This window comes from Pezoporus flaviventris, unplaced genomic scaffold, assembly GCF_033815535.1.
Source record: "Pezoporus flaviventris isolate CSIRO_AGI_PZ_B2104156 unplaced genomic scaffold, CSIRO_AGI_Pfla_v1 ptg000001l, whole genome shotgun sequence".
Taxonomy (NCBI): Eukaryota; Metazoa; Chordata; class Aves; order Psittaciformes; family Psittacidae; genus Pezoporus; species Pezoporus flaviventris.
The window spans coordinates 22,119,017-22,139,543 of NW_026892549.1; the positions used below are offsets into that span (position 1 = coordinate 22,119,017).

The 20,527-nt window shown below is 46.5% G+C and overlaps 1 protein-coding gene across 2 annotated transcripts in view; it reads right to left on the bottom strand.

The window, feature by feature from the left end:
- The window catches only part of COL13A1 (collagen type XIII alpha 1 chain), a 129,425-nt gene that overhangs the window by 17,404 nt on the left and 91,494 nt on the right, over positions 1-20,527 (bottom strand). For both annotated transcript variants that reach the window (XM_061447692.1, XM_061447699.1), the window contains 19 exons: positions 19,275-19,337; positions 18,631-18,657; positions 14,738-14,782; positions 12,973-13,005; positions 12,100-12,126; positions 11,403-11,465; positions 9,370-9,423; positions 8,837-8,923; positions 8,082-8,135; positions 7,830-7,874; positions 7,149-7,217; positions 6,566-6,589; positions 5,872-5,925; positions 5,298-5,342; positions 4,817-4,969; positions 3,895-3,993; positions 3,228-3,281; positions 2,370-2,411; positions 1,839-1,865 (listed from right to left, as the gene is read on the bottom strand). In XM_061447692.1, coding sequence (XP_061303676.1) covers positions 1,839-1,865; positions 2,370-2,411; positions 3,228-3,281; positions 3,895-3,993; positions 4,817-4,969; positions 5,298-5,342; positions 5,872-5,925; positions 6,566-6,589; positions 7,149-7,217; positions 7,830-7,874; positions 8,082-8,135; positions 8,837-8,923; positions 9,370-9,423; positions 11,403-11,465; positions 12,100-12,126; positions 12,973-13,005; positions 14,738-14,782; positions 18,631-18,657; positions 19,275-19,337 — 1,065 coding nt within the window. The remainder of the gene's footprint in view (positions 1-1,838; positions 1,866-2,369; positions 2,412-3,227; positions 3,282-3,894; positions 3,994-4,816; positions 4,970-5,297; positions 5,343-5,871; positions 5,926-6,565; positions 6,590-7,148; positions 7,218-7,829; positions 7,875-8,081; positions 8,136-8,836; positions 8,924-9,369; positions 9,424-11,402; positions 11,466-12,099; positions 12,127-12,972; positions 13,006-14,737; positions 14,783-18,630; positions 18,658-19,274; positions 19,338-20,527) is intronic.

Sequence of the window (20,527 nt, forward strand, 5' to 3'; positions counted from 1 at the left end):
AACAAACATTCTTCCCTTCAGGGAGTGCTGAAGCAACAGACAGAATACAAGAGGCAGCAGGGCAATGCTTTAGCCTGATTCTCTGCCCAATCTGAAGAAAGCCAGTATCAGTCAAATGACCTCTGTGTAAGCATGTGTTTTAGGTCCATGTCAGTAGAAGGAGATTCAAGCCCAGTGGGTAAAGATGCTCAAAAGGCAACTGAGCCCACTTCTGTGTTGCTCTCTCTGCTGCTGCAGGGAGTGTCAGATAAAAATAAGTAACCAGAAGTTATCTGATAGGGTGGGTTTACATTTTAAGATGTGGGTTCATTGGAAATGAATGACAGGGGTCTATAAGCTTTGAAGAAAAATCATACTGAAATAATTTTTGGAAAGACTTTTGTAAATGCAAAGACATCAGTTTCAACATTTGGGGAAAAATAATTTCATCATTCCTTTTCCAACTGTGTTTGTAAAATTCTGCATAATAAATTACAAAGCAGGTTTTGTTTTATATATTACCATCTATATAATACATATAATAAAGTATTAAACAAAATACTCCTTTTTTCATAAATTCAAAATGCAACCCAAAGCTTTTTCCCCCCATTCCTGTTCATAAAACATTTTAAAACATTCTCTTGGTTGTCTTTCAAAACAGCAGTGTTAGAAGAACCAAGTTTGCACAGAAACAGTAAGCCTGCTTGTTGTACTCTTCTACAGCTCTAAGATACCACATTGCTGGCTCACTCTACCAGGACTCCATGTTTCCATTCAGCCATGCGTCACTGCCCTGGAGCATTGTTTGGCTTGATCACATACCTGGAAGAGTTGCGTGTTTCTGACATGTCTGCAAAGGGTATAAAATGCTCCTCCTCCCCACTACTGAAAGACTCACTACAAAAAGACTTATTACAGATCACAGAGATGAGACAAAAACTTCCACACACAGGACTCTCCTTGCACCTGTTAATCAAGCCTACATGGATCCTCTGTTCAAGGAGAAACTGGTGCAGTACTTCCTCTGCCTATAATCCAGCTCGTGCTGTGCCAGACTTTCACCTGTATTTCTTTGGCCCATACCCCAAAGACGACTGCATCCTACGGAAGCTTCCCAGACACTTGATAGCAGTAGCTAGTGAGTTACAGATAAGCAGGACAGATAACTCTATCTGTAACCAACACTTGGAGAAAAGATGCATCAGGCTAAATATACCACCCCCTTAGCACCCAGATAGCGCTGGTAGCCAAATACGAAGCATAACAAGAGGAACTAAGACAATTTCCACATTTTCTAATCTTTTTCAAGAGTGTCAGGGGAAAACCGCAGCTCTCCTTGAGCATTTCCACCCAAATATTTTTTCATCTAGGTACCATTTTACAGCAGGCAAACCAATGGTGCAGGCTCAGTGTGAACATACCTAGATGGAGATGAAAAAGCTTCTCATCAATGAGAACAGTGGAGTTCTTGGGTGGTTTAACAGCAGAATTTACAGGGTGTAGAACTTGGCTAATTTTAAGCTAGAGCTCAATTACTTAGGATTATATGACAGGCTGTTCATCCCGCTGTACAGTCCTTCACTCTTCAGCAACAATTTCAACTATGTTCTCATGGGAAGATTTCCAAGAGCCAGTGACTTCCCAGTTCTCTGGGTGAAAACTACAAATGACCAGTTTTCTGGGTCCTAAAGTGAGAGCTGCTAATCCATTTCCTTCAAGAAAGTATCCAAAAGGACTTGTCCTCTTACCAAGGTGGAAGAAAAGTAACATTTGAAAGCTGGGAAGTGATTACTGAAGGGAATTCTTGCAGCTGGGACAATTCTAGTAAAGTTTCAGAATATAATGTTTTGCAGCCTTACCTTCGGTCCTGGGAGACCCTGAAGACCCTGTATTTGGGATGAGAGACAAGATATGAGTAATGTCCAATAAAATCCAGGTATCACAGTTCAGTCTGCAACATAGAGCTTTTGCTTTCTGTCACAGTGAGGGCACAAATGGTTAGCCTGAAGGCCTCTTGATTTGTGTAAAGGGCACTTCATGTACTGTTCTCTGGTAATGAGGAAGCTCTCGCCAAGAACAACTTGACATTGGGCCAGGCTTGCTCTTAAAACCATTTCTATAGTTGATCCCTTTAATCCCATCCATCCCGTCTTGCTACTGTCTTCCCTTTCATCTCAGATTAACATAACCTTCTCTCTTAACCTACCCAGCTCATCATAACTCTGACCTACCCCGGGGGGGTGGTTTTGGAAGTGATACTAAGCACGTTCCTGTTTCAAGGCTGCAGTGTTCCTGGCTGTTTTCTCCACTCAGAATCCTCCCCAGAGAGTTCCTGCTTTATCCTCATTCCCCCAGTGCCTTGCACCTCAGGTGAATCACTCAGAACTTACTGGAGGTCCTGGCGGGCCTTGGGGTCCAGGGGGTCCAGATATCTAGAAAGCAATGCAAGAGAAGTCACTGTCATAATCTGCTGCCCTCAGAGGTGAAAGGGAACTGCTCAAAGGGGTAGCTGGGCACAGGGTGGCCTGTGAAGGAGAGCTCTACCACGCTTGAAAACCTGGACTCTCTCTAAGTACTGCATTAGGAAGTGGCAGCAACCCAGGACAGAATGGCTGAGAAGCAGCAGCAGGACGCTGGGGAGGGTTAGGCAGCAGTTGCAGATATTTAGGAGGAGGGAAAGCAGTGATTTTTTTTCCAGATAAAGGTCCACTTCCACTACTCTACCAGTGTTCCTGCAAGGAAGCACAAGGTCAACAGATAGCAGCTGTTTCAAAACAGAGGAAAGAAGGTGGCTGGTTCCACACATGTGGAAGAGTGTATTGATATCCTGTGGGATTCCTTGCTGCAGGACGCTCCAAAAGCTAGGGGTGAGCTTTGAGAGGAGGACAGACAAGTTCAAGAACCCAAAATACATATATATGCAGACACACGTAAGTGTTGTTCAGGAAATCCCTTAACTGCAAATGCTGAGGAAAGTGTTTGTTATGCTTTCCATGATCCTCTGTTCTTCCCTAGGCATTCATTATTGATTGCTTGTCATGAGCAAGACTGTTCTTGTGTAAGGGAAAATTAGGGCATCAGGAGCTAGTTGTAGCTGGCAATTCAGACCCACAAGATGAAGCTTGCTGTCCTCAGCGAAGGGTGTGCCATAAGAGGGTGGGATGTGCTGGTTTTCAGTAGCACTGCTGCCAAATCCGCCCTCCCCTACTGCTGAGATTGCAGAAGGAAGAATGAGAAAGATGACCTACCGATTCTCCTGGATTTCCTTTGTCTCCACGCTGCCCAGGCTCACCCTTCTCTCCCTGCACACAACAACAGATCCTGTCACCACTAGCTGCCCTCTGGAGTCTCACTCCATCGGAAGCCATCTGTGAACCACCCATGTGCTAGCAAAGGAGGAATAGGAACATACCACGCATTTCATAAACAGCCTCCCTGCAACTCTCCTGCACCTCTGCTTCCAGAGCAGACACCCTACAAAAAGGGAGGGCTCTAGGAATGGTACCTTGTGGCCATGCAAGGAGAGTGCTACAGGACTTTGCTTGCCTTTCAGCAGCAGTGCCTTGACGCTTCTCTGCTGGACTACCACCTCCAAGGAAGGGACAGCATGGCAAGCAGGTCAGCAACAGTGTCATGCTGCCAGCAAACTAGGTGTCTCAGCTGACTTAGCCACAGAGGTTCTGGTAGCTGTCAGAGCCAACACCTCTGAACAGCAATGGGGGCAGATGCCCACCTAGCCCTCTGCCTGCTGCTGGAGACTGCAGACATTCAATGACACCTAAGCACCTAACCAAGGGGTAGTAGTCTGAGGCTCCTGAGATACTCAGCACTTTGGGAAATGAACCCTTCTGTGTTGCTCTATGTTGTTTTCTGCTTGTCAAGCAGGAAAGAGTAGCCTGTCTTTTTCACTCTTACTGTCAATCCTGGAAGTCCAGTGGGACCTGGCAATCCTGATGGTCCTGGCATCCCTTGATAACCCCGCTCGCCTTTCTCCCCAGTGGAGCCATCAAGACCCTACAGATCAAGAAAGATATGTGGATTTTTTGCAAGACTAAGTCAGAGAGACGTAAGAGACATCACTTCAAGAGCCAAGGCTGGCTCTGGTCATCCCAAGAACATGCCAAAACCCCAGGGAAGTGCAGGACTTCACTAGTATTGAAATTGGATGTCCAAATGATTGAACACCCTCCTGTCACTGTGGAAGTGCCAGTTCCCACAGTGGGGATGAGGTACTGCTTTCCTGCCTCCATGTTCTGCTCACAGTTATGCAGTTTGCTGGAGTCCATGCTTGAAGTGAGTCTCCAATAGCCAGCTGTTGTGACAGCAAGAGTTTTACCTTAGTTATCTTTTAGAGATGCAGAAACTCGTTGCATAAAACCCTCATGACTAGTGTTGAAGACACAGAAACTGGGACAGACTGAAGCTGTAAGACTGGGCACTCTCCCCCAGTTAGTGGCAGGGAGGTAAGGAGTTAATCCATGCAGTTGCCTTTCTAGGAGGCTGTGTGTACTGGCACCTCAGCTGTCTTGCTGACAGTCAGGCCTTCTTGCTTATAGTCACATTTCAGTTTAGGTAATACACCAGGCGGCAAGCTAGGGAAGTGACAACTGTGCCCAAAGAGCAGGGTAGGCAGCTGGGGACAGCCACTCCAGTAAGATGCACAACACATCTGCCAGGGAGCTATGACCTCCCTTCTGTATTGGCATACTTCATACAGTAACAATAAGGTGCCTCTAGCACCCGCCTCAGAGGGGCTCTGAGGTATCTGAGAAGCTCCAGGGCCTGCCCCATAACCTTGGATAGCCAACAATACTTCAAGAAGCTTCAATTTACTCACTGGTGAGCCAGCTTGTCCTGGCTCTCCTTTATCGCCCTTTTCTCCCATGACCCCAGTATGGCCTGGCTCTCCCTTTATTCCAGGGGGTCCATCCTTTCCTGGCAGTCCATGAGGGCCAGGGGGGCCCATTTCTCCAGGCTTGCCCCGTGGTCCCTAAAAGAAATCCACACAACACAAAGTGAAACATTTACAGATAAAGGTTACTCCTGCAGAGTGATTCCTCTTTCACTGCTCATCCTCTCACTCACAGTAATGTCCTTTGAGGAGCCATGGGCAGCACAAAGTAGACTTGCCATGCTATCACAGCCACTCCTTATAAGTTAGGACTTTGATAAATAAATGCTCATTTTTGTCAATCAAAATAATTTGTTCCCCTGTCTGTGGGAAAAACAACTGTGCGATATCAGTGACAGACATAGAACATACTAACTCCAGGTAAGACCACTGAAGAAAAGCAGTCCACAGAGGCATCATGCCTTACCTTTTCTCCGTCATGGCCTGGGGGACCTGGCAAGCCGATTTCACCCTGAAACACAGAATAGTTACTTTTGCAGTTTGAAAGCAGCTATTCTGACTCCTGCACAGCACTATGATGATGAAGGGTGGCCATTACAGAAATGGTCTGCAGGAACTCTGGTAACTAATATTCATAGGGAGAAAAAACAACACAGAAACCCCTGTTGAAACAACACATTGTGTGACTGCCTACAAATTCTACCAGCCTTGTTTTTTCTTGACAGTTCACAGCACCAGTGCTATAACATAGTCCCCAGCCAACACAACCCCTGCACAGAGATCAGTTACCATAGTTTCTTCCTAAATGGAAGGGCAAGTAGAAACGATCCTTCATCTTCCACATCTTTCACATCATTACTATTATGGGAAAAAGAGATCTTCAGGATGCTGTGCATGAGGGGGAGTGGAGAGGCCAGCAGGACAGCCTGATAGTGCTGGACAGGGGAAACAGGAATACTGGGGGGGGCTGGGAGGGGGGATTGTGCCTGGACCAGTCCCGTGTTTCCCTTAGCTCTAAGAGTACTGAACTGAGCAAATACCTTCTGTCCTGGAGGCCCTGGAGGCCCAGCCACACCTGGAAGTCCTGGGGGTCCCTAGATAAAGAAAAACTCATTTTCAGATTATCAACAGGGCTTTCATTTTCATGTTTTGAAACCAAACAGCTCTTCTGAGTTTAAGGGGAAACTTCAGGGGAATTTTCCAAGGGACTCCTAAAACAGTATTTGCTTGGGAAGCCAAGTAATGGAGAGTCCTGAGTGAGCAGCAGGCCAGTCCAAAGTGAGTTGTTGATATGTATGTATTTCTTTACATGTCCATTGAAAAAAATGAAAACGATCACAAATTATTCTTATCAACTGAAGACATGTCCTCCCATCCCACCACAGAAAGTGTCCACTACAGATTGCTCGTATAAGCTTTCTTTCAAGGTACCCAAAGCCTCTTTTTAATCTGTTTAAGTCAGCCCCACTTTGCTTTTCCCTGCTCCTTCTGGGCACTCCCTGTTCTGAGCAGCATGCATTGCCTCTTAAAGCAGACAAATTAAGGGCCTGATTAGAACTCAAGTGCCAAGACCAGAAGGCAAGATGAGCTCTTCCTTCAGCTGTCACCTGCCCCAACTTTAGCTCCCAAAAGCAAGAGCCAAATGTTTTAGCTGCACCTAAATTGTCAGGCCATCTGCTTCGGATGGACATATGGCTACTTGTTTAAAACCACACAGCAAAGCTCAGAACTCACCATCAAGGCCAGAGTTCGTATTTCCTAAGGGAAGAAAAAGAAAATCAGAATGGAAAACAGCCATTGGAAAGCTAAGCTTTTTCACAGATGCAGTTTGTTCTCCACTAACGTAACCCTGGCCCAAATGAGCAAGGAGCCCACAGAGTGAACAAAAGCAAAACCACAAGCTCTGAGCCCCATGGAGCTGCTATACTATGAGTTCACCTTTTTCCAAGTAGAAGTCAGGCTAATCCAGAGCTGGGCACAGGCTCGCTCACCGCACATCATCAGTGCACATTTCTGAGGAACCTTTGCAGTCCTTTTATTCACCATCTACCTCATGTCATGGGCCCACTCTTGAGGGGATTCACATGACCTCTACATCCACCAGTGTTAATGTATCAGCCAAGTAAGGTGAACAAGTATTTACCAGAACACTATATGTAGTGAGCTGTGGGATAAAGAGGACTATGGAACAGCCAAGTACTTCCCTTTGCTGCTACTGCCAAGGAAGCAAATCCACATTGTTCCTAGTTGTCTGCATCCCCTGGGAAACAGTAAACACCCAGCAGACACCTAATGGCACAGAAGGGCAGTTGCTCACCTGGAGAGCTTCACTGATGTTACCATCATAGTCCATCATTTCATCCTTCCCAGGCTCTCCTTTGGGGCCCTGCAAAATACCAGCTCTTTAGTCAAGGCCTGGGGATTGCCCTTCCCATGGGGTACTCAGAGCTGGTTCACTCTGAAAAAGGGGTTCTTACAAAGGCCTGTTTCATGAGCCTTCAGTTTTTAATTCATTAAACAAAGCTCTTAAAATCACATTTCATAGAGGAAATACTACGGAAGTGTGGCTACATAAGCCTAGATCACCACCATGCCATGATCACCAAATCTGGTAGAGGCCAGAATCCAGGAACTGGATTGTCAGACGTGGGCATGCACCAAACACCCTCCTGCTGCCCTTTCCTGGTATGCCAAGGGCCTGAGTTCATACTGGGATGTCCAAATCCATACCCTCCTACAAATCAGCAGAGCAGTCACCTTGAAGTGGCTCAGAAGACTTTTATCTGCTAAGGTGGGGGTGTCTTCTGATGAGGGCATGTAGTGGAGAAATGTCCTGTCTCAAACTTAGACAATGCCCAGCTACAAGAACATTTAGTGACACTGGGAACACCTGTGAAGGAGGCAGAAGCTCAGTCTAGACTGTCAGTGTGGCTTCACTGTCCTTAGACCCCTTTGAAGGGCCAAAACTCTTGAAGAGTATTCTTGCAGGGACACCTACCCTTGGGCCCATGGGTCCCTGATCTCCTGGTGAACCAGGTTCCCCCTGTAACAAGAAAAACATGCTGTTAGCAAAGCCTATCCCTTCACTTGCTTGAACTCCAGGAATGGTTGTTCTCTGCCAGTTCTCTGAAGCACTCTGGGACTAGACAGATAAATTTTTAAATGTCCCTTTTCAGCTAAGTTTTGTACACATAGGAACAAATCTGTAGATCCTGAACCTGGAGCTGTTTTGTGCAGAAGCACTCTGTACCTTTTGCCCCTGTGACCCTGCAGTACCGGGCCGGCCAATGTCACCAGCTTCTCCCTGAGAGAAAGAGAAAAGGAAAAGGATGGAATTGTATTGTGTAGACGGGGTGTGATTCCACTGCTGGCTTTGCATTTCCAGGAGGAAGAACTGACTCAGCTAAGTCTCCCTGCTGTGTGTCCCTTTCTCCTCGGTAATCCAAATCTCCTGCCATGACTTCACACTAGGTGCCATTCTCTTCTACCCAGTACAGAAGGAGTATCCAGCGTAAAGGAAAACACCCAATTCAGAACCAAATCAGTGGACAGGAGAGCTGTTCCAAGTACATCTGAGACTGGAAGTTCTGGGCATCCTTTCCCAAGGAGCAGGATTTAACTGCTGCTGCTCCTTGAGGAGATAGAAGAGGAAGGGGAGAGGAGATTTGGAGGGCCTCTGTCCTGCCTCCCTGTGTCCATCCTGCCTCAAGTGACACAGGGACTAGAGCCTGTCATTGATTCTGAGCAACTGGTTTCTCGCAGAGCCTAGAGGGGAGTTATTTGAGTACAAGGAGAGTATTTTCCGCACAGAAACAGAGTTCACAAATTCTCTCACCTTCAGCATTTAGAACAACAGAACCAAAACACTGCAGAACCTGATATCCCTTCAGAAGGTAATCAGAGGTAATCACAGATTAATGCAACCTTTGCCCCTTCCTATACGCCTTGTGTTCAGCACAGTCCCTCACAACACATAACTCACTGGAAGAAAAAAAAACCACTCACCTTTGGTCCAGGAGGCCCAGGCAGACCTGGAGGGCCAGGTTCTCCTTTACCTCCCACCAAGGCATTCTCAGCATTTCCTTTCTCTCCCTGTTTCCAAGGAAGACCAAGCCATGTGTCACTTCTGTCTCTCCATCTCCATAATTTCACTTGCCAAACTGTTGGCTTAGACAGACAGGGCCCAAGACAAGGTCCATCAGACCAGAAACATCACTTGGCCCAGAGCCACCAGCTCTCCAGGAACCAGGGCAATACTGTTCTGCCTGGGGCCTCCACCTAAGAGCCCTGCCAGCAGCCACAGCTATCATCATCCCTTTGGCTGCAGTGCTGTATATCGGTCCTTATTCCCTAGGGCCATATAAAGCTGCCTATGGGTAGACCTCATCCCCCAGCCTCCAGTCTGAACACAACTTTTTTCTTCTCCTGTTGAAATTGAGCTGATAAAACCACCTGATAATGGGGTTTTTGGCACATCTCCCTCTGAAGTCCCTCAACCCCCATCCCTCCTGAAATAAATAATCAGAGAAGATACAAACCTTGGTGCCAGGGAGTCCCGGCAGCCCAGGGTCACCGGCTCGTCCTTTCTCACCCTGTTGGCAAAACAGACGTTGTTGGGTCTGACTGCAGGCTCTCCATCCTGGAGGAGCAGCCAAAGGCTGAGCTGCTTCTGCTTTCAAACCCTCTTTCTCTTCCCCAGGGGATTTTATTTTAGGCATAGATAAGGCATCCTGCAGCAATACCTGCTTAGCATGGGGAATGTTTTCTCCTGCCTTTTTGACTATCTCTGCACATCATTGCCATTTTTCTCCAAAGGAAAGTAAGTGGAAAAGGGGTCTAGGATCCGTCACTGTGCATCTTCCTTATCACTCTGGTCTGCTAAATCCTTTTCCCTGTCAGTCCTTCAGCACAGGCTCTCCCCATTCCATATAACCAGACATATTGTTGCCCAGGGTGAATTCTAGTTGGAGGGTAGGACTTTTTCCATGCCCTGAGTTCAGCTCTTTAAACAGGAACTGTTCACTGCTTGAGTCCATCCGTTTTCACCCCTCCTTATACCCCTGTGAATTACACTGCTTTGGTTTGGCTAAGATCTCACAATCAACATTTCCACACCTCTTCCAAGGGGCATTTCCCGCTCCTGTTCCCTAACTCCAAATCCCAGTCTCATCATACTCTTAAGAAAAAGCAGCCAAACTCAGTGACACATACCAGTTGTGAAAAGCAGTGAAAACTGGAGTGGCAAAAATGGCAAAGACAGGAGATGACAGTGTAAAACAATGCCTGGAGAGCAAGGCCTGCAGGCTGAGCTGCATGAGGCACTATGGAGTATGGAGGATGCCGTTGGGCAGGAGCAATGGAGGCCATCTAGCATTCACTTGGTGAAGTGACTTTGCGTAGTTTGCCATAACATCTGGGTCATCTTTTGAACATTTGAGCTTAATTGGGCTGAAGTTAAATTCTATCCAGCCCATTACATCAAGCTGCTAAACCCATGGTTTTCAGCTACAGTGTCCTGTTTGGGAGTCTGCATTTTGCCAGGACAGAGTGCTATCAGAGGTTTCTGCTACCACGAACAGCAAATGGATCATTGGAAACAGGTGTGCTCTTACCTGCAATCCTCACACCTCTAAGGCTTAAAAACTTGTACAGATTACATAGAACAATTCAAACCTCTTTCCCTCAGCAGGTGCTTAGCTGTCTCTACAACAGCAGCACAATGGATCAGCAGGTTAGCAAAGAGTTCTTCCCATTGTCTGCAGAGGCAGGTGCTGCACACCAGTCTCATCAGAACTCAAGGGCACACATCTGACATGCAGGGGACTTGCATCAATGATCCACAAATAGATATGCACTGGTGGCTGCATGGAAAATAATTAACTACCAGCAATCTTATTTTTTCAGGCAATTCTAGAGTGCAGTGACCCATTTCTTTAAGGTAATTTGGCCTCCAGCCACCTGTAAGACCCCTACTCAGCTTTCCTCCCCTACCACAGCATGCACACTGCTACCATAAATTAATGCTTTTCTCCTTGGAAAGAAGGAAAACATTTGCAGGACCTCATACCCAAAGAAAAGGGTTTGCCTTTGGTGTTTTTGTAAGGATATAGTCTCTAATCCTGTCTTGGGCCTCTGTGGGTCCCTGATCCTGCCTTACTCTGCTTTTGATATCCTACTTTTCATTCAAGGACTAGTTTTCCATACACATGTCCATACTGGCTACTGAAAATAGTGTAAAGAAGCTGATTTCTTGAAGAGGGAGGCCAGATTACTGAATCCCTGTTCAGGCTGTTATTTCTGGAGTTAAAAGATGCAGCACTGTCCTTAATCATTCCCAGAGCAAGACTACATCCCAGGCATCTCATGCTGCCCTGCCTGCCACCAGCACCCCTACCTCCTGCAAGCAGGAACACGCAAACACACTTCACCAAGGGGGCAAGATCCAGAAAAGGACACATAATCCCCTTCAAGCACAACAATGCCACACAAAGCAGGCTCCCGCCAGCTCCTGCTCACAGGGAACACAGCACAGCACTGCCAGGACATCAAGCCCAAACACACAATGTCCTACCCGCTGCCCCTTCTTCCCTGGCAAACCTGGGGGGCCCATCCTCCCTGGAACTCCAGGATCTCCCTTTGTGGGGAAGAAAAGAGACAGAAAATGTGTCTGTTATATGGCTGTCGCATGCTGTAACATAACCCAGTGAGCCTCAAACAAGAGGTACCAGCTGTTCAGAAGCCAAGCTGGCTGCTTAGTGATGGAGAGTGATGGGGTATTTTTGTACCATGCCCACCACAGGAACTCAAACCAGGTCACGCTAAACGGAGACAGGGGGGCTGTGCAGGGCAGTTCATATGGTACATTGACAGATAAACAGCCCCCCTGTTTGGGAAGACTCCTGGTGGACACAGAAGTACTGGGAGGCAGAAGGGGACAAAGGAAGGAGGAACATACTTACTAAACAAAGTGTGCTGTGCATATTTTGTGGAGTAGCGGGGAAAAGAAGAAATCAGCTGGAGAGTATTCCCATAAAGACAGACAGGGGCAGGAGGAAGGTAATCTGTTTGCAGTATTGCCCCCCTCTCACTTGACATCACTGTATGCTGCTGCCATTTTCCCTACACTGGCAGGTATCATTATGACCTGGATTTGGGCACTGGGAAGTACAGAGCCATTGCTCAGCTACCTCAGCTGCTCTGGGAGGGTAAAAAAAAAAACCACAAACCAACCAGAAGTGCAGGCTCAAAGCAAAACCTTCTCTGAGTACCTTTTCTCCTGGAGTCCCGGGCTCACCCTGGTGAGGAAGAAACAGGAAAATAAAGTGAAAAAAAATGGAGGAGAGGGTAAAAATCCTGCTAGAACAATCAGACTGGAGGAAAGAACATTCATCTATGGAGGCCTTGGGTTTTAAATAAAAGCATGAGGATACTCTAAATGCATACTAGTATTTATGCCTGGAGCTTAGTTTATCTTCATTAGCCAGCTGTAAGAAACTGCTGTAAGAAACCAGCAAGGCTCAGACAAGTGGCTTTTATAAAACGAAGTAACCATCTTGCAGTATTTTGAGAGAAGGTTTACCAGGTACAAGAGAGCATAGTAAGACAAGACCCATCTCCAGCATTAAGGAATTTGCCAACTCTTAGCTCTGTGCGCACAGGAGCAGAGCAAGGCTGTGGTTGCAGCTGGGGTTAGGGGGAGACTGTGTTGATATGGGATCAATGTGGCATGAAGGAGGAAAACCCTCCCCACCAGCCCTGGAAATAACTTCTTTGTTTCTGTCTTTTTTTTCCCCAGCAGCTGGAAGAAATCTGGACACCAGGTCGTTGTCTTGTTGCACATCTTGGATCCCCAGACAACTTCTAGCCCCAGTCTGCACCTGGCCCTTTGCTCTGTTGCCATCCTGACACTGCTGCGGAATACCTACCACGAGTTCACCAGTCTCTCTGCTTAGAGAGTTACGGGGTATCAGAGGTGCCGCTGGAGACCGGTCTAGTATCTCTGCCAAACACAACAGCAGTTCTGATACTCCCCTTTAGTGGGAGCTGTCCGATCATTTTCCTGTGCCTTACGATCCCTTAATTCCAACCCTTGCTTTTAAGCGTGCCCTACTTAAGCCATTGCAGAGGAGTGTAAAACTCACCTTCATCCCTGCGGTGGCCACCCCAGGAGCACCCTGGCAGAGAGAGAAAAGACAGGAACACCTTGTTTGAAATTAATCGGACACAAGCTTTTAAAAACAAAACAGTATCAGCCAAGTGGAAGTATAAAGGAGAAACCCACATCTTTTCCTTTCCAAAACTCAGCAGTAACGCTGTAACGCCACACAGCACGCATCCTCCTTCCCTGTGTAAGTCGTTCACCTATGATATTGGCTCTGCTTTCAAAAGTGCTCTTCCAAATGCAGACATCATGAGCACAACCCAGCTAAGACAACCGACAACCAGATTTCCACCACCGCCACCACACACCCCCCCCCCCATTTTAGTCCTGCAAGTGAAGCAAAGGCCAACTAGCAGAACAGTGTCAAATAATTGAAGAATGCAAAGACAGAGGCCCAGACAACTAGTTCAGCACTTGATCCCAGACACATCTGTTCAAGCCCCCTGAGAAAGGCTAGCTTGTACCCCAGAGCATTGCTCTTGCTATTTCCCCTCATTCTGTTTTAAACAAACCCTGCAGTAAAATATTTTCAGCAAAGCTCTGAAGCCAGCCACCTTAGGGGAAAAAAAAAGACTTCCAATCACTGCAATTGAGGTGTCATTCTGCAGTGCAGAGCAAGCCACCACCACGAAACCAGAGTCCAGCAATCTGAGAACCCTTAGGAGGCAGCTGCTCCCACAGGGACAGTCACATTTCCCTCGACAGCATTGATGCAAAAAACAGGTCTTCCCTATCAGCCCTTTGCTCTGAAATCTCTGTATGCCCTGTGTTAGTATTAGTTAGATCCTGGTGAAAGGTCCAGTTATAAAAGCAAATATGAGGGATAACAAAAGTCTAAGAAGAGGAGAGGAGGTGAAATAGTGTTAGAAGTTGGGAAATGAGAGCGCTTGGGATGTAGCACATGAGGCAGAGGGGAGGACTGGAAGCCAAGTTCATAGTGAAAAGAGCTTAAAAAAGTTCAAACAAGGAGGAGTGGGGAGCCAGAGAGCAGCAGGATCATACCTCTCAGCTTTCTGAAACAGAAATCAGGGACAAAGCTAAAAAACACAAGGACAGAAGATGGAAATCAGGGATTCTATGCAATAAACAGGGGGAAAAAAGCATTCCAGATTCTCTCAGGGGTCAGTAGGTTTTTAGTGAATACAGGCTAGTGTCATGAAAGGAATTACGTGCAGCATTTGGCTTAGGTTAAGATTTCACAGTGCATTTGGGATGCCTGTTTCTCACTCTTTGGCCTTTAAATGGCAGTGAATGTGGATGATGTTATTCTCTAGTATTTATCTTGAAACTGCAGTGCACACACATGCAGGCTTGCTCACACACTGACCCTGATTCATTGCTGCATTAGTCCAGGTTCGCACTTGTATAACCCTACCAATGGCAGTGGGCTAACACAAGCTGCTGAAGGCTGTAGCAGTTGCTTGGGACCCTCAATTTACAAAACACCAATCCCCTAGAAACATCAGCAATTGGCTGCTCTCAGTAGCATAAAGCATTAAGAGCCTGATGTTGCAAGACATCATCAGACTGGGCATGCCATTTGCTTTGTAAAACAGTTCCCCCAACATCTCCTTTGTAAATTAGCCCCCCTATTTTGCAATTTTGAAGCAGAAAGATTTCAGCTGAGGATAGTAATTGACTAACAGACACACACACAAATCCAGATGATGCTTGTGCATCAGGGACAGTCAATTGGTATAGGTGAGAACAGGCAGACAAGCATCACTCCACTGTTTACGAGGTACCTTAGTGCCATGTCTTCCTGGCAGCCCTGGCATGCCTCTCTCCCCCTGGAAGCAGAGCAAGAAACACATAGAAAGAGAGAAAGAGAAAGGAGATGAGTCCCCCCATGGCTCTGTGAGGAGTGCCCAGGGCATAGGTGATGAGAAAGCCTCCTGGGTGAGATAAGGCACAGCCCGTTTCCCCACCTGACTCTCAGCAAGCTGACTGCTCTGGCCAACACCATTTCCTATCACTGGTACCTCTCAAACCTGTTGTATACAGCAGGACTGACCCTGCTGGAGTGCCACAGCAACAGTGCTGGGTACAAACTGCCTCTGTATCCTCCTACCACATACCATGCCATGGTATTCTACAGAGGATGGAGTCACTCAGTCTGCAGTGACTATAGGACAAACAAACTCATCTGGAGAAAGGGTTGCCTTGTATTGTTAGCCTGAATTTTATCTGGTGATAACTGAAAATTAAATATCTTCAGACAATCTGCATACTGCTGTTACTTTGCTCTTGGTGTTTAGTCCTTGCTTGGAAGGGATGTTCAGCAGGAACATACGTACATGCTTTTTAAAAAGCACTTTTTTTTTTTTTGCAATTGTGTCACACTGCAAACTGCATTTTGTAAAATACTGTCTAACACCACAATATACACGACTTAGGCAGTGTGGGCACCTCCTACCCTACGCAGCATACTTAACTATGGTATGCTTATCTGTAAGAAAAATAAAACTATGATTATGAATGCTTTGTACCAGAGAAGTGGGAACCCTCCCTCCTTCCCAATTGTGTTCCCTGATTTGTTTTGGTGGTTTTTGGTTTTGTTTTTGTTTTTTTCTGTGGTTATTTTACTTTTCTCTCAAGTGAGACCAAGCAAGGAAAATCAGTGCTTTCTGCTGGGAGGCACCCCCACTGCTTGCAGAGGCTGGCCCCATAGAGCAGCCCCGCATGTGAAAGTAATTCCCCATCCCAGAAACTTGCCTGGAAGAAATTGCCTGCCTGAAGAGCTGTTTAATTATTTAGCCCTGCAAAAGCAAAGCCACCTCAGAGAGAGGTAGCCCCTTACAAGGGGCAAGTTACAGAGCAACCACCCTACTCTGCATTTTCTGATGATGGCTTCAGCTCGCTTGCACAGCCCCCACTGGCACGGCAGGATCACACAGAGCTAATTAGAGAGCAGGACCAACAAACATGACACTGTACCATTAAAGAGCAGAAAGAAAACCTCAGAGGCAAACCCAGAGATTAAGCAGGAAAAACAACTTTCCAGAACCATTTTAAACCCTTGCACATTTGAAAACTGTTGTAATAGAGTAAGTAGCTACTGGTCTGATCCTTCTGGGGTCCCCCATTGCCCTTTGGGCTGCACAGAGTGCCACAGACATGCAGCAGCAGCTCACCAAAACCAACACTGGAGTGGTGTAACCAAGCCAGAATCTGGGAAACACCACCAAAGGTAGATATGAAAGGCAAAACTCCCAGCACAGGTCCCCACTGGGCTCCAGGAAGGCATTCAGCAGCACCGCCCTGCCCTCCTGAGCTTTAGACTGATTTAGGAAATACAACTCAGTCTATCTGCGAGAGTTAGGCTGAACCCTTCCCATCCAACACAGAAAGCCCTCATACTTTCTTCCTTTACACCTGATGTGTGCAGCTTTATATCCACTGGGTGCCAATCATAACAGAGCATGCCCCATGCTGATCAGTTCACTAGCAATGCTGGCTATGGGTTGCCAGTTATAACAGAGACCCGTTCGGTTTTGCTCCTTGCTGTAAAAGGCATATTATAATGGGGCATATTGAGCAAGGCTGTGGGCAGTTTCTTTACTGTTCTTTTCTCAGAGAATGAGAAAAAGCCTCATCCTAAGGACCGTTAAAAAAAAAAAAAAAGGAAAGAAAACATCAGCAAAGCTGAATGTGATGTCTGGGCTGGGTGGCAGCGAGTCAAACACTTCTTCCAATCACCCAAGTGATCACATACACTGGTTGTCTTATGGGACACAGACATAGATCTCAATATGACCAAAGTACAGAATAAAATAGCTAAGAGAGAAACTATGTTGTGTTGCATCTGACACTAGGTGGGGAGAGGCTATTAAAGAACAAGGGGTCTGTGTGAAACTAGCAAGCTTCTTCAGGCTTGAAATGTTCTTCACTGCCAGCAAAAGCAGTGATACACTATGCAAAATTGGTCACTACAGCTAAATTATGAATCATAGTATTTGGGGCTCCTCAGAGAAGGCAGAATCTAGCCCAGGTAATTGGATCCAAAGGTGGAAGCATTAAGAGCCTTCCAGAATCCCAAGCAATCCTCCTAGGTGGCAGGATAACAGAAAGAAGCAATTTCCAAAGACAACAAATCCATGCATTGTCAGATGCCCAGGAGCAGCTACTGGGTGATGTCTGGCTTCTGATTTAAGGGTACCTCTGCACTTCCCTTTCAATTCCTCTGAGTGAAGAAAGGAAGTCGAGAAAAGTGATCCTGACAATGACAAATGAAAGTGTGTGAAAGAACAGGCTACTTTGGCACTGGGGAGGTGCCACTTTGGAGCTGATTCAGTATCACAAAAGGCATGGCAGGTTTCATCTCCACTATTTGTGAAGTAGGATAGTAAGGGCCCAAGCAGCGAGAGCATGTGCCCAGGGTCACCTTAAGTTGTTACTCTCTACATAGAACAGGGAAGGCTCTCACCTGTGGATGACCCTGAGACATCACTGGAAGACTTGGGAAACTTCCCCTTTGCCCAAATGAAGTGTTGATTATCCCTTGTGTGTGCTAGCAGTGGAAAAAGATAGTACAAGCAAGCAGGGTGGAATACAGCTTCTCCTTCCAGCCTTTTCTCCCTCCCAAGCCATGCTCTAACTTCAGTCTTCTATCCAGTTCAGCTTAATGTGAGAGCACTTGGCTGCTGAGGCAGCAGCAAATTCTGTCTCAAAACGCATGCGTTCTGGGTGCAATTCTGCTTTCGCTTACACTGGCACAAACTGGAAGCAACACCTTTGTGCTCAATGGAATTACACTGATATGAAGATGGACATGTGGAAACCTTCAGACCTTACATGCACCAGAGTATTTCTGAGGAGATATTGTTTTCTTGTAAGAAGACAATCGCTGCTGTTCTATTCAACCCAGAGCCTGCATTTCAAAACATTTCTTTAAACTTGATGTAACACATCCATGTTAAGTTCGGAAGGGACCTTTTCTGCCTTCAAATAGTCCACCCAGATGGAAAAAATATAGAAACTGTATATGCTGCATGATAAATGAGGTGTATGCCACGTACTAAATGCTTGAAATGTATGTGTCAGTGTTAATGCCTTTCAAAATATTACAGGACCAGTCTTTCTTCTTTAAAATGTATGGCATGACACAGTATGCTCTGACTGTCATGAACACTTGCCAGTGTTGTAATGTTTTAAGTACAGCCTACATTGAGTAATATACTTTAAATATACGGGTACAGTAAATTTCAGTCAAATAGATAACATCTGGGCATAGTCCATATGAGACTGTAAAAAGTGTCCAGAAACAGATAGAAAAGCCTGGTGCCAAGCCTCAGCTTGAGTTGCAGAGTTTGAGTGGATTTGATGCGTCAGCTAACCAGATTTTATGAGGAAACCCCAACCTAGCCCATCAAATGGAGAGATGTAACAAATCATTAGCAAGCTTCATAGTCAGAGAAATGCCTTTGGTAAGAATCAAATTCCACCAAATGGATAAAGGCTGCCTTTATTGCCTGAGCTTGGAGTGTCTGTCTGTGGTTAATCAGAGCACAGATGTGTACTCCATTAAATACCCCACAGGGCTGCCTTAGATGCAACTTCCTCTTACAATTCATCAGCCCAAGGAGCAGTATCTCCCAGATGATCTACCATGTTAGAAAACTGTATTTCTCATGCCTACCTTTATGCCAGTGTCCCCCTTTTCACCCTGCCCCGCAAAGGAGAGAGAGAGAAGAAACAAGAGAGAAGGATGGTGAGCATAAAGAGAAATTGAGCAAGCTGTACAATTGTTACAAAAGCAGAAGAGAAAGTAGCTGAAAGCTGAAGTGTGCGACAAACACAACCCAGGCCTCCAGAGAGAACTGGCTCCTGATAATAACATGGTACCAGCCTGAACACTAGCTGCAGCCCACCCCTCCCTGGGAATGCAAGGCAATTTACATTGTTGGATGCTAGAGGTCACCCATACTAATGCTTTCCTACATATTTTGTGTTGTAGACAAACTGTCAAACCATTTCATGGACCAGAGTATCTTCATTCTCCCAGCCTTAATGCAAATCCCCTAAAGGCTGGGTTAGTCTTATTCTTTAATGGGGGCCTGTGCAGGGCTGAACCTGACCCTGGTTCTGGACAGCAGGCAATCACTCTGGCCAAAATTGCCCACGCTTTTTACATAAGAGTGAGTTTTTCTCTTTATGTGGCTCATACCAGGCTCTAGAGAACTGCCTCCAGCCCCTGAACTTCTTTATTCCCTTCACATGTCTCTAAGCTTGTGTGCCACTTATCTGTTCTTGGGAGATGGCCCAAATGATTCTAAGGGTTACCTTGGGGCCAGTAGCTCCAGGGAGGCCATGTGCACCAGGCAGGCCTGACTCACCCACCTCACCCTGAGGAAGAGAAGAAAGAAAAGGAGGAAGAAGCAAACGCAGTGAACAGCAAGAAGACCATGGGTTGCCTGAAAGGTCAGAAAAGATGTCCCACACAGGGGCACCCACCACCCACCAACCTACCATGTGGGTCTCTCTGGGAGAGGAGCACCATTCTGCATCAAGATATTTAGGGTGAGAAATAAATGGATTGAAGGGAGTGGTCCCACAATCCTGTATATCACCTTTGCTCAACTTTACCCTCTTTTCCCTTTCCCCTGACCTACTCGTCAGGGAAGATCTTCTCTGCTATTTTCATCCATTCCTTCCACCTTTCCCAGAGAAAGGTCACAACCTCAGGCTCATTCCTCTGGGATCAGTGCAGGCTCTTTACTTGGTAAGTAAATTAGCCAGACAAGTTGTTTCATGGAAGAGGAGCTAATAGGAGAGGCCCTCACTGCAAGGTCATCACAGGGACCCCCTCACTGCTCCTGTGTGCTGAGAGCTGCCCCCCCAGCACACACACAGGACAGGATGGGCTCTTAATGGGAAAACCAACGGTTCACTGGAAGAAGAGGCAATAAATCGTGCCTGTCTGCAGGAGTGGGCTGTGGTCTGTGAGGGCTATAATTTCCACTTCCTGACATAACAAAAACTTCTCAGTTTATACAGAACTAATTAAAAAGCTCTCAGGTCTTGCCTTTTGCTCACAGAGCGCCCGTAAAGCAATGGGGAGGTAACACGGGACATAGGACTCCTGCCTGCCGGGAACATTCACCTTTCCCTTCTCCAGCTGACATCTCTTTAGTAGTATCTCTCCATTCTCTCTCTCCCCTTTGATCTTTCTTTGTGTCCTTTTGCTGTCTCTCTTTCTATCTTTTCATTCCACCCTCTGGACTTGACAACCCTTCTGTTAGTTAGCTGATGCTGAAGATATTTGGGCACTGCCAGCTTCTGCCTTTTAACCTAGAGCAGGATTGACTCTTTTCTTATTTATTCCAGAGAGCAGCACATAGCCAGGGATTTGGCCCTTTCCAGTCTCTTGTTCAGGTCTGGATTCACAAGAGCCTTCAGCCTGGAAGTGGGTTTAAAGAGCACACAGATGGGGAGATGCCTGTCCCAGAGCTACTAGGAAGCTAAAGGTATCACTGGGTCCAGCCTCTCCTAATGTGGGCAACAGCAGGGGATCTCTGTACCAGTTACAGCCCTAT